Source organism: Indicator indicator, chromosome 3 (genome assembly GCF_027791375.1).
Source record: "Indicator indicator isolate 239-I01 chromosome 3, UM_Iind_1.1, whole genome shotgun sequence".
Taxonomy (NCBI): domain Eukaryota; kingdom Metazoa; phylum Chordata; class Aves; order Piciformes; family Indicatoridae; genus Indicator; species Indicator indicator.
Window position 1 is genome coordinate 42,084,947 of NC_072012.1, and position 16,664 is coordinate 42,101,610.

At 36.9% G+C, this 16,664-nt stretch overlaps 1 protein-coding gene across 3 annotated transcripts in view; it reads left to right on the forward strand.

The window, feature by feature from the left end:
- MON2 (MON2 homolog, regulator of endosome-to-Golgi trafficking) overlaps positions 1-16,664 on the forward strand; it is a 73,351-nt gene that overhangs the window by 17,613 nt on the left and 39,074 nt on the right. For all 3 annotated transcript variants that reach the window (XM_054399606.1, XM_054399605.1, XM_054399607.1), the window contains exons 2-11: positions 1,123-1,186; positions 5,794-5,921; positions 6,706-6,837; positions 9,610-9,739; positions 10,277-10,374; positions 11,440-11,565; positions 12,304-12,498; positions 13,230-13,354; positions 13,727-13,866; positions 15,004-15,157. In XM_054399606.1, the coding sequence (XP_054255581.1) occupies positions 1,123-1,186; positions 5,794-5,921; positions 6,706-6,837; positions 9,610-9,739; positions 10,277-10,374; positions 11,440-11,565; positions 12,304-12,498; positions 13,230-13,354; positions 13,727-13,866; positions 15,004-15,157 (1,292 nt within the window). The remainder of the gene's footprint in view (positions 1-1,122; positions 1,187-5,793; positions 5,922-6,705; positions 6,838-9,609; positions 9,740-10,276; positions 10,375-11,439; positions 11,566-12,303; positions 12,499-13,229; positions 13,355-13,726; positions 13,867-15,003; positions 15,158-16,664) is intronic.

The following is a 16,664-nucleotide window of genomic DNA, read 5'->3' on the forward strand; positions in this document are numbered from 1 at the left end:
ACTGTGCACCACTGAAAGGAGCCTGGCCCCCTCTGCTTGACCCCCAGCCCTCAGATATTTATACTCATCAATGAGATCCCCTCTCAGTCTTCTCAAGACTAAATAGCCCCAGGGATTTCAGTCTCTTTTCATAGGGGAGATTTATGCTGGGAAGTAGTTGAAGAGAGAATTGCTGTTCCCTTGCAACAGTACATGATCTCCTAGGTGGGCTGCTCAGATCTGCAGTACCTGGTTGCCGTCCAGGCAATTTGTGCAAATGCATCCTCCATGTATGCAGCCATCATCCTGATGAAGGGGGACATGAGGGAGAGGAGGGTACTGTTGGTCTGTCAGGTCAGACCTACAGGGAAAGGGGAGGAACTGTTTGTGTGGATCGTGTGGCATGTTGGGAAGAACAGAGTGTATTGTTAGGCAGGCTTCGTCATGATATGGGCCTTGATTAATTTGTGTAGGGCACTCAGGTTACAAAATCCGTGGGAAAATGGGTTTCATTCTGATACTTGTTAATGGAAGTGTTAGCTTTCGAAAAGAAAATACTGCTACTTGACTGGAAGAACAGTGACAGTGGGCAAGTGTTGTGTACCACACCCAATTTGTTAACTGGATTTCATTGCTTGAAATGTTAAGTATTAAGCATTGAGATAATTACTGATGTTCTCAGTTCCTTGGGCATTTCAGCCTGATGAATGTGACGGATTATATATCACGGTAATTATTTCACAGTTTGAAGCTGTGCAGAGACTCGGTCAAGCTCGATGGGCTCTAAGCAACCTGATCTAGTTAAAGGTATCTGGGCCTACCCCAGGGTGGTTGCACTAGATGACTCTAAGGTCATCCCAGTGCACTCTATGTAACAGGTTTTTTGTGTCTAGTGATTTTTCTTTGTATTCCTAGGGCTGGAAAGTAGTACAGTGAAAGTCATGATTTTGAATCTACCCCTTCCTGTGGAATTCTGGAAGGGAATTCCAGAAGCTACAAAGATTTCACTTCTGCATTATCTTTGCTTTTATAGAGAAAACCATAAAGATATTTTTGCTCTAAAACTATACCTCTTTATGATTAGATTTCTTATTTCCTTGCAGATAAAATAGCATCTGAATGACTTGTTTTCTTCTCTTCCAGGCTGCTGAATCAGGAATAATAAAAGTGAAAACAATAGCTGCACGGAACACAGATATTTTGGCAGGTAATTTGCAATGCAATGGGAAAAATAAACTTGGGCTACAGATCAAAATATTAGATGTCTTGGATACATGTAACAATCCTACATGTCTCTTAGTATGTGTTATATCACTGATGATTCACTTCCAGGCACCTAGCAAAAAATCCAGTAGTATGAGCATTTTTTAATATTGCTTCTGTTTCATGTTAGTCCTATACTGATGCAGGTCTCAGTTTTCAGTTGTTGCTGTACAAAAACAATTATACACTTATAAAAAATAGCATTAAATACTTAGGCTTCCAAATTGTCAATGCTTATTCACTGTCTACATTTACCACAGCAGTTGTTCAGTGCTCTGTGTGGAGCTCTGCAATATTACCCTTATCTGTGTATTTAATATGAGAATTTAGCTTTTTGGAGACTTGTACCTGACAGGCAATAATCCATCTTAATATGAGATAAGGTTATTCAATTTAAGACGTACCATTTCCTTGAGGGACAGGAGATGTCTTTTGAGTTGAAGTTTTGTGAACATTAAAACAGTATCTCCAACTTTCTTCAGCTTTATTAAAGAGCGTGAAATTTGATGTTTTCTTGCCAGTTGCTGGTGAAGCTTTTGGCCAGGAATGTCCCTATTTAAAAACTTGAGTGTCTACCCCAGCTAGAGCAAAATCATAAAAATGCTAAATTATTTGAAAGGTCCAAATGATGTAGATGTAAAAGTATTTCCTGTTTTGAGGTATGTAAATCATATTGGTAAGGAGGTACTTTGTAGAATTATTTGAAGTAGCAGTCCCACCTCTTAATATTTCACTTTAATACCTCTCTTTTATTTGTTTATTTTCTTTGTTTTTACTGCTGTCATGAATGCTGACATAAGTGGGAAAACTATGCCAGGTAATGTCAGCTATATCAAAATACACAAATGATCAAGAGAAATCTCTAGTTAGCCATTTGAGAAGCTGTCAACATTATTTGGCGTTTTAGAAAGCTAGTTTGTGATTCTGAAAAATTCATTGTTTTTTTAATCTTCATCTCAAAGTGAAGAGATGTGAAAGGTCATTGATTTTTGGGCATGGATAGGCAGTCTGTCATCTTTTTGTGGGAACACTTTCTGGTAGTTCGTCAAATTTTATAACTGCTTTTCCTTTGGAAGGTTTAAACTAACATGTTCTTAGCATTTATTTGGTTAACAAAAACACCTGTGCAGATTTGGTGTTAGGAGCTTTGGAAAATCAGCAGGTCCTGAAAGTTATTTTGATTAATCTTTGCTAGTAAAGTAACATTTTTTTCCCCAATAAGAAGCTGTGGAACAGAGGGGTACATATACTCTGACATGTCAGGATAATGTGCAGGTAGAGTATAAATGTAATCCCATTAAATAGTCCTAATTCTTGATGGGCTCTTGTATTTTTTCAGCTATCAGTTGTAATCTAATCTTGTAGATAAGTTAATGTCAAGATCTCTGTTGTCTCCTATCTGCTACTTAAGTGTTTTTTAGAGGAAGGTACTGTGTGTACTTCAGTAATAACAAATCTGTAAAAGGCTCCTCTAATTGTGAAATCTAGTAAAGAAGATACTTTTTAACTGCTAGGTGATTTAAGAGCATCTACTAGGTGTTTGAGTAACCCAAGTACTTTGATTAGGGTATGATTTTTCATTTCACTAAAATAGATGAGAACAGCTGTTTCAGATTGTTTTGAATAATCTGACCTGATGTGCTCTCAAAGCCTTATGCCATTGTCCTAGTTTTGAGCCACGAGCTGCCCAGGGCAAAAAGAAAAGATATTTTACACCTTTTCAAGGAGTAAAATAAAAACGTTCCACACCGGATCGGAAGTTTAAATGGAAATTCTAATTGCAAATATATACAAAAGGCATTCAGGTACAAGGAATACATTCACAAATTAGGCTCAGTTCTTCACCTGGGCCTACCAGGCTAAAACCTTCTAGAGTGTTCCAAAAAACTCCCCCACCTCAGCCTCAGCAGACCGAAGAGCAGCCAAACTGCTGTCCCCACCTCCATCTCCACCCCCCAGTAGACCCAGGCCTACCACAGGCTTCAACAGGCTCAGTGGTGTAGCTGGAAATTTGCTGCCAGCCAAGGCCAAGAGAAAGCCTTTGCCCCACAAACCATGAGGATAAGAGCATGTGTCCTGAGGTGGAGAGGGGAGAGAGAGATTTGGCTGTGCAGCCCCCAAGATAGAGAGATACAGGAAAACGGAATAGAATAACAGATTACAATATCCTGGGACTCTAGACTCTGGAGGACTTTTCTTTGTGGTTATACCAATTAACTCTTGATTTCCCTTAACCTACCACAACCATGTAGGGTTACAATTTTTAGGAAAATAAATGTAGTCTTAAAATCTTCATTAAAATCTTAAAAATGTTTATTATATCTGGTGAGATGTGTTTAACTTGCCAGAATTCTGAGGTCATTGATCTCTTTCTTTTAGAAATGTTAAGTTGAGCAGTTCACAGTCTTAGTTCTTGGCAGTCTGTATGTGCTTTCTAATTTATTTATGAGGATTTGAATAATTCTAAAAGAGGAGTCAGCTTGTGCTTTGTGTCACAGGAGATAAATTTGAGAAATTATTTCCATGTGGCAAGGAGATGTACAATTCATACTTCTGTTCTAGAAAATATTTTTAAAAAATTACAATCTTGCTGATGGACTGAAGGAGTAAGTTTTACTTTCCCAAACCTTCTTTTGTAGTGTGGTTCATTATGATAGATTTTTTTTTAATATATTTTTACATCATTTCAGTAGCAAAGTGGAAGCAGATCTGAGTAGAAGAAAATTTTTGTGTATTTTAAGACTGAATTTAATATAATAGTTGCTACCAAACCAAATCTACAAACCATAAAGTTCTCAGCTTCATAAAGTCCTTTTATGTATCCTGTTGTGAGATTATTGTTTTTTATGGCTTATAGGAAAAACACTGTAAAAGGTTTAAATTTTTCTTTGTCTTGTTATTTGTTAACTTCCATGCTACTTATGCCATTCTGAACTTTATCATGAGTCTTATGTTAAGGATACATCTTTTGGGATATCTTTTTAAAAAGTTTGCTCTTTTCTTTCTGCTTGGTGGTTAGAAGTCAGTGTCAGTTCAGAAGTTTATGAGAGTGGGGAAACATTTGTGCCTGCGTTTGAGTGAGCTCTCTAGGCTCTGTTTACAGTGTGTTGTAGGTGTTCATAAAGACAGCTTAGGCAGTTCACATATAGACACTGACAATTAGAGGCCTGTATTACATGTCTTAATTGGGAACAAAATTTAGTTTTTGATGAAATAGTCAATGTTTGGGTTTTAATTTGAAAATCATGGAGTGCTTCATAAGACAATGGTATTGGTGGATGTGGTTTATACTGTATATTTTAAAAGCAGATCTCTTTGCTTCATAGTTTAAAAATCTGTTGAATTCAAAGTCCACTGTTAATTATGTGTATTCATTCATATTTGTGTCGACATTTTAATTGGGTTTGATTAGGCATTTGGTGCAAGGTCTAGTCAACTAGACATAGAGCCTGTGCTGGCTCCAAAGAGGCTGATGAATCTGTGGACTGTACATGTGTTAATATCTTATAGAAAATTGACATCTGTAGTTTTCTATTATCTTATTCTTTTCATAGAAATTTGTTAGTCATGTTACTTAGTGCTTTAATTGGAAAATTTTTTGTAGTTTTAACCTTGGAGGTTCAATTTAGTAGCCGTGATACTTAATAGCAAACTCTCTTGCGAGCCGAACTTCAAGTTGCTCAATAAGAAAAACAGAATAGATCATGTTTGCAGTTTTACATGAGGTTGTATTTTTTGTTTGTTTGCAGTAAGATCTGTGCTTTAAAAACATGTGTGAAACGTTTTCATGAACACATTTCTCTTGCTACACAGACTAAAATGTGGTATATGACATGCAGTGTGCGGACACACTGAACCTTCAGCTGAGGAATTTTTTGTAACTGGATTGATGATGAGCAGCTAAACTCTTAAAAGTTTACATGAATCAACAACCACACCTGCAAACAGAAAAGCACTCACTGGTCAGAGTCATGCTTTCCATTCATCTTTCAGAAATATTTTCTTCCTTTTAATTTTATAGAATTGATCTTAAATTTCTAGAATTACTTTTATGGGGAAGAACTTTTTAAAATGTCAGTATGGCAGGTTGTACACCCAGGATACAAACAATCCAGTCTCTTTCTTCTGTTTTGTCAGTGGCGATTTGTTATTCTTTGTGCTGCATGCTTTGGTATGTCTCTCTGTGCCACACTTTGTGTTGCTTTTGAATTTGGTGCTGAGGTGAAGCAGTGCAGGAGGAGGAAGCTACCAACCTGAGGACAGTCGCCATGGCAAGGCCAGAGGGGCAGAATCTCACAGCTTCTTACTAATCAGATAGTCATCCTGAAGGTTGTAAGGGCAAAGGTGTTTGGGATTTGAGCCTCAGCCAGGGTAATTGTGGAAGTGACCTGTGGCAGCCCAGTGTCTGTCTTCACTTGGCTTTTCCCTGTGGTGCAAGAGTAAATCTCAAAGTTCCAAGGCTGCTTTTTATTAATAGGTATGATTAACAAATTTTGCACTGTATTCTTCAAAGTATTAAACAGTGATTGCTTTTGTATCTCTCTTTGAAAGCATTAAAAGAGAACAGCTCAGAGGTAGTTCAGCCTTTTCTAATGGGTTGTGGAACAAAGGAACCAAAGATCACTCAGCTATGCCTAGCAGCCATACAGAGGCTCATGTCCCATGAAGTTGTTTCTGAGGTAAGATCAACCTTTATATAAACATGTAAATATTTCAGTGTGAAAAATAACAGGCTGCAAACTGAAGATGAATGCCTTTTATTTAGGAGACTGTATTATAATTATCATAGTCTGTAAAATATTTTACTCATATCTGTTTTTTAAAAATTGTAACACAAGAAGTGAGGAAACAATAACTTCGAGAAGCAAATTCACCGAAATTTAAATGACTTCATTTGCTTTGTATTCTTACACTGCAGGAACAGAACATGTAGTGGTTCTTGATAGAAGTAATTTTTCAAGTTACATCCACAGAATTTACTCTGTGATAACATTGTGCATTATGTTTTTGTTACATCTTACTTTTTAAAAGAAGATAAAATAGATGCACATTTCCTGCAGCTGTTATTATATATTATGCTATGCCTATATAAGGTGTTAAGAGGCTGATGAAAATATTACTAATATACCTTCAGTTGTGCTTGTGTAATGTAAAATCACACTGATTTTACTCTGATATGAATTAATTCGGGGGGGTAAAATGTTTTGTACTTTCTCTTCTATAATTCAAAGTAAAAAATGAAGTATGCACTTTAATTTGGACTACACGTTGAGAGATGTCTGCTGTCAATTCTTTAAGAGTACTTTGGGAAGCTTGTGACAATGAAATTGGCTTTATGTTCTCAACGGTGTAGACAGACAAGCAAACTCAGTTATGAGATGTGTTTCTGAGGGGGATATTCTTGTATGTATACACATGTACCTGAACATCTTAATTGTGTGGCAACAAATTATTTTTTTCTAGGCTGCAGCGGGAAACATTATTAATATGCTTTGGCAACTGATGGAAAATAGTCTTGAAGAACTTAAGTTGCTCCAGACAGTTCTTGTTCTTTTAACAACTAATACAGTTGTGCATGATGAAGCGCTGTCCAAGGTAAGAATTTGCTAGTACCGACTGTTGTACTTAAAATACTTAATAAGAGTTACAAGGAGAAATTTTACATGTGAGGAATTTGTAAGTATTTGGAAGAGGAAGGGGCTTTCTTGATTCTGTGTGCTTGGCTTTATATCTAGACTGTGAAAACAGGATTTCTTTTAGCTTCCTTTTCAACCTGGTTTTTTTCATTCCTTCACAATAAGACATTTCTGGCTTAATGGGAACTTGAATTAAAAATGCTGAGCTAATGCCTGTCCCTCTCATCAGCTAAATTCATTATATGTATGTCGCACAGTGCAGTGTGAGTGCTCACTAATAAAGCAAATATTAGAAGCTGCCTGGCACCCTGCCTTAGACCTGTTTTTGAAGCAGTCCAGTTCTCTCTCTGACACTTTCAGTCAGAACTGAAATAACTTTATTGCATGTGACATTTTGAATATGATGTTTCAAATGAGACAAAAAAAAAAAAGGATTTTGATCCAGTTTAATTTGAAACTACTAGATACTTTTCTTAGAAGCAGTAATGTTCTTTGTCCATCCATGAATTGTGAAGCTCTCTTTAAAGTAAGTTCCTCTTCTAGATTGGAGGTAATGTTTTCTCTTTAGGTTAAGAAAGATTGATTTGTTTAAAACCAAATCATTCTAAATTGCTATCTTTGTTACAGTCTGCTTTCAGTATTTAGTATCAGAGCAATTATTTTAATTATTTTTTTTTAATTGAGAGAGTATAACTGAACAATGTTTTTGAAGGTATTCTGTTCTAGTGGAAAGTTTCCAGTTCTCCTTTTAATGAGATAATTTCATAGCTTGTTAAATCTTTAGGTATCACTCTTTATCTACTTAACCGTGGGAAGGGAAAACATGAAAGGAAGACAAAACTTAAGTTGCAAAGGTCCTGCTGAAGGCAGGAAGATAATGGAAAAATTGTAAAGTCTATAAATGGCAGAATAGAAACTTACTAAGGATTGAATGGTTTGTCAGTAGGTTCTTTTTTCACTTGAGTAGTCAGATTATGTCACTATCTTGTGTCTTTTGTTCCAAATAACACTCATTTTCCAGATGAGGTGGTATGATATTGAGCAGAAGCATGATATTTGATGAAAATGGGAATACTTTAGAAAGTAGAATTGTCAGTCATGAACCAGGTAGCATGTGTTCTTTAACAATCTGCTACCTTGTCGTTTTATCAAGTCTGAATCTAGGCTCTAGATCGAGGCAGTTGCCGTTTAAGTCCAAGGTACCTTTCCCTTCTGCATGTTGTCTGTCTGCTTCTCATTACCTGCCTTGTTTATTCTTTTTCCCCTGCCTCTATATATCCACCTACTTTTGCCTCCTCTTCTTGGATTCTTGGATCTACATCCTATTTAACTTAACTATTTTTGTATGTGTTCCAAACCCATTTTTCAAAATCTTTTATTTGTTCATCTCTCTAATATTTATCTCTTGTAAAATTTCTTGGTGTTGTCTAAGGCCTGAAATTGTTAGTTTCTCAGTTAACCAAATGGAAATGTTACTTGGCATGGGTACAATGGTGCAATGATTTGTCTGGCTGGGGTTTTGCCCCTGAGATTCTTTTGAGAAATGTCTGAAAGTTGAAATTATTTTTTAATTATTATTTTTCCCCCCATGTTAAGAAATCCTCAGAGAAAATCAGTTTGAGACAGACGTGTATAAATATGCTTCAGCTTGACTGGTTTAAATTAAGACAACTACTCGTAAATCATCTTAAAAAGCCCCTTTGTACAGGCACTGCTGTTAGAATTTAAAAAAAAAAAAACAACTTTTTTTTTTTTTTTTGGTGAAAAAGGAAAAGGCCAGCAAGGCAGATAACCATGGTGAGAATTTATTACAGACTGCCCAGCCAGGATGAAGAAGCAGAGGAACTATTTTATAAGCAGCTGGGAGAGGTCTCTCAATTGCTAGCCCTTGTTTTCACGTGGGAATTAAGCTTAGCACGTGCCAGCTGGAAATACAATAGTAAACAGTCTAGGAGGTTCCTGGAATTTGTGGAAGATAACTTCTAATCTGAGCCAAGTCTACAAATCGTTTGCAAGAAGCAGCAGAAGAAAATTCTGAATCTTGTATGGCTTAGAGCATGTAGTGCTATGGCCAGGTGTGGTTGAGGTTCATATTAAGTGCAAGAACGTGGAATAAGGACAACAGAACAAGGAGTACAAGTTTCACTACACATACAGATGTTAATTATAAAAATTTCTTATAAACTAAATATTAAACTACGTGTTAGAGGTGATACGAAATCCAATGGGAAACAGTATTCAGGTCACTGCCAGCACAATGACATGCTAAAATATGCACCTTAGAGAGGACTAATAGCAGTCAGGGCAACATGGTTGTGAAAGTATTGTGATTAATGTAGGACAGGAATGGCATTTTAGCTTTGGAGTTGAATGACCTTTCTGTAATTAACAGTATAATCCTCGTGTCCTTTTGAAATCAGTATTCATACAGGTTGTTTTATGTGGTTGATTACCCTGTGTTCTCTGTATGACAAGTGCAGTTTTATTGGCTTCCTGTAATGTCATCAGTTAATACCACTTCTAGATTCCTTTTGGGGAGGATTATTAAAGAGATTTTTGGTTAGGATAATCTGTAAAATTTATTCTAGTTCTTCAAATTTAAAATTACTAAATTTTTTTTTTCAGGCAACCTTTTGACAAAGTGTAGTAATAGAAAGCATTCTCCACTCAGCTAAAAGAATTGATGTAAGGGGATTCTTTGCTTTATTTGATGTTATTTTTTTTCTTTCAGGCAATTGTACTTTGTTTTCGATTGCACTTCACAAAAGATAATATCACCAATAACACTGCGGCAGCTACGGTGCGGCAGGTTGTTACTGTTGTATTTGAGAGGGTGGTTGCTGAAGATGAACGATATAAAGGTGGGTATACTTCTTACTCTGCTTGCTTCTATTAACCTGTTTGCTTTGGACACATCCAATGTTTATCTTAGCAGATAAAGAAGTAGCAAAAAGTCTATAAAAAAAAGGAAAAAAAAAAGCCAGACATTATTACTTTTTACTGTCTTTTATACATGTACTTGTATTCTAAGGAGATTAAATCTTTAGCCATTGTGTCAGTCTAGCAGTATATGAAACCTGGATTTTTTTCAAGCTGTGAGAACTGTCTGCAGGTTAGTATTGTGAAGACATTTGAGATGAGAGTGTCATTTATGGTGAAGGCAAATTAGATTACTGTGAATTATGTGGCAGTAGTATTGTTGAAGAGAACGTTTTTTGGAAACAAGTACTTGGTATTGATGCTGTTTCGTATTCAATCTAAGGTTTATTTTTGTGATATGAGAAGTTGCAGGAGAATTGACTGGCCATTATCCTTGAATCTTTTTGTTAGAACACTTAAGACATACTTGATTTGCAGCAGTTCCTTTGTCAGCAAACCTGATTTTTGTTTTTACACAGATACTATTGACCAGCCAGTTGCAGTTCAAGGAAATAGTAACAGAAGATCTGTCAGCACACTGAAGCCATGTGCTAAAGATGCATATATGCTTTTTCAGGTAGTTGGGGAGCATCTGCAGTTATGGTGGGGTGCTTCTACATTTGGATAAGAAATGTCAAAAATTTTGTGTTGGCTTATTGACAAGGTCCTTCTCAGGCTTCCTTATGCACATTTTTTGTATTTGGCAATGATATGCTGTATCCCAGGAGCATGAATGGAAAATCTGGACCCTTCCTAGTCACTTTGGAAGATGTTTTACTATAAATATGCCCACATTAAATTCAAGATTCTTTTTGCCATGAGCCAAACAGTGCTACTGTAGTTCAGTCTTGCTTCTGTTGCTTTGTATTGTATGTTAAAGTTGAATATATGATGAAAAGTAGTAGTTGTATTCTACACACAAAAGTCTTGTCATTACAAATTCAACAATCTTGAGACCACAGATCACAGAATTGTCAAGATTGGAAGGGATTCCAAGAATCATTTAGTTCCAATCCCCCTGCCATGGGCAGGGACACCATCCACTAGATCAGGTTGCCCAGAGCCATATCCAGCCTGATCTTGAAAACATCCAGGGATGGGGCTTCCCCCACCTCCCTGGGCAACCTATTCCAGTGTCTCACCACCCTTACGGTGAAGAACTTCTTCCTAATGTCTAATCTAAATCTCCCTTCCTCTAGCTTGGATCCATTCCCCCTAGTCCTATCACTACCTGACACCCTGAAAAGTCCCTCACCACTTTCCTTGTAGATCGCCTTCAGATACTAGAAGGCCACAATAAGGGCTTCTCAGACCCTCCTCTTCTCCAAACTGAACAACTCTCTCCAAACCCCAAGTCTCTCAGCCTGTCCTCATAGGAGAGGTGCTCCAGCCCTCTGATCATCCTTGTAGCTCTTCTCTGGATATTTTTGAGAGCTGGAATGAACATAGTTGCTACAAGAATACCAGCAAAATTCAAGATTTTTTTTTTGCCTGACAATTTATGTAGAAGGAAAAATGCTGAAATTGGAAAATTACTGGTGACAAAAGCACAAGATAGTGTAGATTTTGTTGTAGACTCAGAAAATGTATGCTGTTACAGTACTGTGCAGAGAATGTAAATGCTGTTTTGTTTCTTCTTAAGGATCTTTGTCAGTTAGTTAATGCTGATGCTCCCTACTGGCTTGTGGGTATGACAGAAATGACCCGGACATTTGGCCTTGAACTTCTTGAGTCAGTCCTCAATGACTTTCCACAGGTGTTTTTACAAGTGAGTAGCTCTTGAAGGGAAAACAGTAGTGCTTTTGTTTGCATGGGTAGTAAGATTTACACTTCATTTATCTAAGTTAGCCCAATTACTACTCTTCAAAAAGACTTACAGCTTTTACATGTTGAGTTTCTATCAACCAAGTGGTCTCTTTGCCCACTTTTTTTCTATTCAAATGCATTTATTTGTGCATTTTGTGGAGCATGCTGTATTCTATGTTTTATTCCAACTTCTTGTTATACCATTTATATCTCCTCCAGAGATGCATTTTCTTGTCTTGCATGATTTATGACAGCTTTGTAACTTAGTTTGTAACGTTATTTCCACAAAACCATTGACCTCACCCCACTTGGAAAGCAGCAAGAATCACAGTTATGAATTCTGTGGATCTACTGCATCTCAATGCACTGTTATCCTACAGTAATATATTTAACAGACAATAGCTAAATTTAAAAAATAAATATAGGATAAATGATGAATTAACAGCCTGTTTCACTCTGCAAAATACAAGAGGGGTACATGGTACTAATTTGACCATGTCACTTCATCATGCTTTCTGGTAGATTTACAATGTTGTCTATTATTCTTCCTTTTAATTTCCTGAGCATGTAATTTATACGAAGGTTTAGATGACTGCAGAGTGCTTGTTAATAGCAGTAAAGGTAAATAAGATGCATAATCAGAGCTACTAGTAACAGTTAATGGATACCTGATTATAATTTGTTCTGTTTTCTTTTTCAGCATCAGGAATTCAGTTTTCTTCTTAAAGAAAGAGTATGCCCTCTTGTTATAAAGCTCTTCTCCCCAAATATCAAATTCAGGCAAGGTTCCAGCACGTCATCTTCCCCAGCACCAGTGGAAAAACCATACTTCCCCATCTGTATGCGTTTATTGAGAGTAGTTTCTGTTTTGATTAAGCAATTTTACAGTTTGCTGGTAAGAATGTATTCAAATTTTCTTTATGCAATTCTGGTTTTCTACATATATGCCACTGCCGTGATCAGTAATAGTATGAATTAGTTCTTGGAAACGTTGCATAGTGAGGGAAGAAAAGTCTAGTTATTCTTTTCCATTTATGTGTCTGTGTGTATTCTACAGGTAGGATTTTTATTAAGCATGGGCCTGTATAAATTCTCAAACTGGATTAGATGTTTTCTGTACATAATTGCCTTTCATTTAAGGTTTTGGCAATGTTTTGATCTGACATTGTTTCCTTAGTTTAGATAATATCAACTGCTGTGTCTTGTTAGTACTTGCTAAGAGGCCTTTAATTCATGTTGCTAAAGCTGTTGACAGAATGTGCATAAACCCCCACCTGTTCAATTGTTCTTACCCCTTGGATTTTAGGTATTTGCTAAAAAAACTATTTTTTGTTTTTTTTACATTTCATTTGTTTACTGTAGTACATATAAGAACTGTAATGCCCATGAGGAATTTAACTCCTTCAGTACAGTGGCATATATGGAGTTAATTTGACAAAAAAAAAAAGATTATTAGGTAATTTTTTAAATATGATTTTTGATTAAATACTTGTTGAAGTACTTTTTTTAGATCTCCTGCAAAACTTGCTGAGACAGGACTCCTAAGATTACGTGGAAGTTTTTTGAGAAATTATTTTGTAGGAGGCTTTTTCTTTTCATTTAATGACTATAAACTATATCTTTTAGGTAACAGAATGTGAAATCTTTCTCTCATTGCTGGTTAAGTTTCTGGATGCAGACAAACCACAGTGGCTAAGAGCTGTTGCAGTAGAATCTATTCACAGGCTCTGTGTGCAACCTCAGCTATTAAGGTATTAAATATTTTACATACATACATAAAATATAAGAAATATTTTTATTTTCCTCTGATGGTAAATGCTTCCTAAAACATTGTAAATCTGTAGAAACTTGATGCAATAAACTCTTCAAGATGATTTTTTTTATAAAACATTAGACAATGCTTATTATCCAGTAAGGGCTGAACTGCAGTTCAGTATTCCAAAACTGCTCTGTCTTACCAGTTTCAGAGGAGCATTTACCTAACACAAAATATTATTATTTACCTAAATATTTGCAGTTAAAATGTTTGGTTAGTCTACAGTGAGGAGGGAAGTTGCTATTCAAATATGATTTTAGTCCCTAATTTGTGAAACACTGACTAGATTTTATAAAATGCTTTCCAGGTCCTTTTGTCAATCATATGATATGAAGCAACATTCCACTAAAGTTTTCCGTGACATTGTGAACGCATTGGGGTCCTTCATCCAGTCGTTATTTCTTGTACCAAGCACAGGATGCACTTCAACAACACCAAACCAAACTGGTAAAGCCTTGACCTTACGAACACTTCAATTTTCCAGCATCTCCTTATAATAATAAATTCTGGTTTGATTCAATATATACAGAATGACAGAAACATTTAGGTTGGAAAAGACTCTCCAACCGATAACTGTGTTCTACAAGGTTCACCCCTAAACTATATCCTCAAGCATCACATCCAAATGACCTTTAAATACATTCAGGGTTGGTGACTCAACCACCTCCCTGGGCAGCCCATTCAAATGCCTGACCACTCCTTCCCTGAAAAGTTTTCTCCTAATGTCCAGTCTAAACCTACCCAGTCACAGCTTGAGGCTGTTCCCTCTTGTTTTATCAGTAATGGTGAAAGGAGACCAGCACCAGCAATGTCCTTTCAGGTAGCTGTAAGGAGCGATGAGGTCTCCCCTCACTCTCCTCAAACTGGACAGCCCCAGCTCCTTCAGTCACTCTTCATAAGATTTATTCTCCAGGCCCTTCTCCAGCTTCATTGCCCTCCTCTGCACTGGCTGTAGCACCTCGACATCTCTCTTGTATTGAGGTGCCCAAAACTCAATACAATACTCAAGGTGTGGCTTCACCAGAGCTGAGTACAAAGGGGACTATCTCCTCCTTACTTCTGCTGGACACAGCATTTCTAATACAAGCCATTGACTTTCTTAGCCACCTGGGCACACTGCTTGCTCATATTCAGCTGCTTGTTACAATTCTATGTTTCTGTGTTCACTGAGGTGAAAAGCTAGCTTGAGACAAGCAAGTATTTCCAGGTCTGATATGTTTGTTTTTTTTTTTTAACTTTTAAATACCTCACTCATCACTAAACATATATTGCTTTATTGAGACCATGTAAGTTTAGTTCATTCACAGAATGTTATGAATGCTGCTGTTCTTTTCACAAAAGCCTTTTATTGTGACTGAAAATAAGGCAGTTGGCATCAATCATCTGCACCTTTTAAGCTAACTACTTTGCACATAAGATCATGGTTCAGACAGCAGAGGGAGCTCAAAAACAGATTTTGTGGTGTTGATGGTTTTTATTCTCAAGCAAGGCATGTTAGATTAATCCATGTATCTCAAATGGAGAAAAAAGATGTTTGCTGTTTGCTAAAATTGGATAACTTTATCACTTTGTTTTTCTGCACAGGAAGCAATGCATTGGGGAATACTGGCTCAGCACAAGCTAACCCAGGAGTTCTTGGAATGGGAGGAGGTACAACTGTATTACCTGCCTTTGAGTACAGAGGCACTTGGATACCTATCCTGAATGTAACAGTACAAGGGAGTGCTAAAGCTACCTAGTAAGCAACTTTTTATCTTTTTGAAAATGTATACAGCAAATATTTTTATTTTCAATTTGATCACAGGATGCTAGGGGTTGGAAAGGACCTCCAGAGATTGAGCTCAACCACCCTGCCAGAGCAGGACCATAGAATCTAGCGCAGGTTGCACAGAAATGCATCCAGATGGGCGATGGTTTAATAATTTTTTTTTTTATTAGCGAATATTGAGGCCTTCGTTTCACTGACATGTGTTCTTTTTGTTGGTGCAATAAGGTGTTCTGAGTTGTTGCTATTTTGTCTGAATGCTCTGGATTCTGATCCAAATGATTCCTACGGCTTTAGCATCTGTTGGATTTTTTTTTTCCACCATACTGTTGCTCTATTAACTCTTCATTTTTCAGCCTCACTACAGTATATAACAACTTTGGAATATCTTTTGTTGGGTTGTGTATTGGCAAACATGAGGCATCAGTGGGAGAGACGCCTTTATCTCTCTTTGAGATGCAAAATTGATCTTCAGATTTCAGTAATTTAACATGTATGTGTTGACTTGACTTTGTTCCAGCAGTGGATTGTAGATTGGGTCACATACTATTACTGATTCTGTCCTACTAATGCCATTGAATTTTCATACAAAAGCCACATCTTATGGTTTTACACAATGATTTAATTGGAGGTACGAATTGTGACCAGAGCTAGCAGATGCCTTTTTGTGAGTGTCGGCTTGTCTTTTCCCAAACCATGAGGCCTTCTTGTCTTCTTTACACAAGGTAGTAAGTGTTTTTTTGAGAGGAACAGACAAAGACTAGTCATGATTTTTATGACAGTTTTCATGTAACTGGAAAAAAAAAAAATCATTTAATCAATAAGTTGCTTTCCTGGCTTTGAAAGTAGAGTACCTAACCTCTACCTCACAGGTACATGGTAACTGTAAAACCCATTAAGAGTTTTGATTAGAGCCATATCTTCACACGCTTGTTTGTAGAGAGAGAATGAAGTGCTGACCATTTGATCTACCTATATTGCCCGTGCCTTCAAGTACCTAAGGCAGCCATCGTCATCAAATTAGAAGTAATAACTCAATTGTTGCATGTTTAGGAGAAGGAAAATCATCTGTGCAAAAAATTGGTGACACTACAGTATAGAAGTGTCTTTGGTATACAGTAGCTGGAATGCTTAGCCTTTTTAAGAGTAGTTTGTAGAGCAAGTGATGAAATAGTGGTTCCTGGGGTAGCAGGTAGTCTTTGTAACAGACTGTCTCTCCTTATGTAGATGCTGCTGCTGGGGCAGCTACAATCTGTTTCCTGTTGGGTTTGTAACTCAGCAGTTTTTTATGTGTTTTTAAGGTGAAATATGAAGCAAAGTGACAGTGAGGCTGTAGGTCTAGCAGTGATGCTTTAATTGCATGGCTTTCAGCAGTGAATTGTGGACATTTCCCCTTTGTACATATTTGGCCATATATTACCTAGCCCTGACAGGCTTCTTCGGGCATATGGACTCAAAGATAACAATAATGGAATGTCTG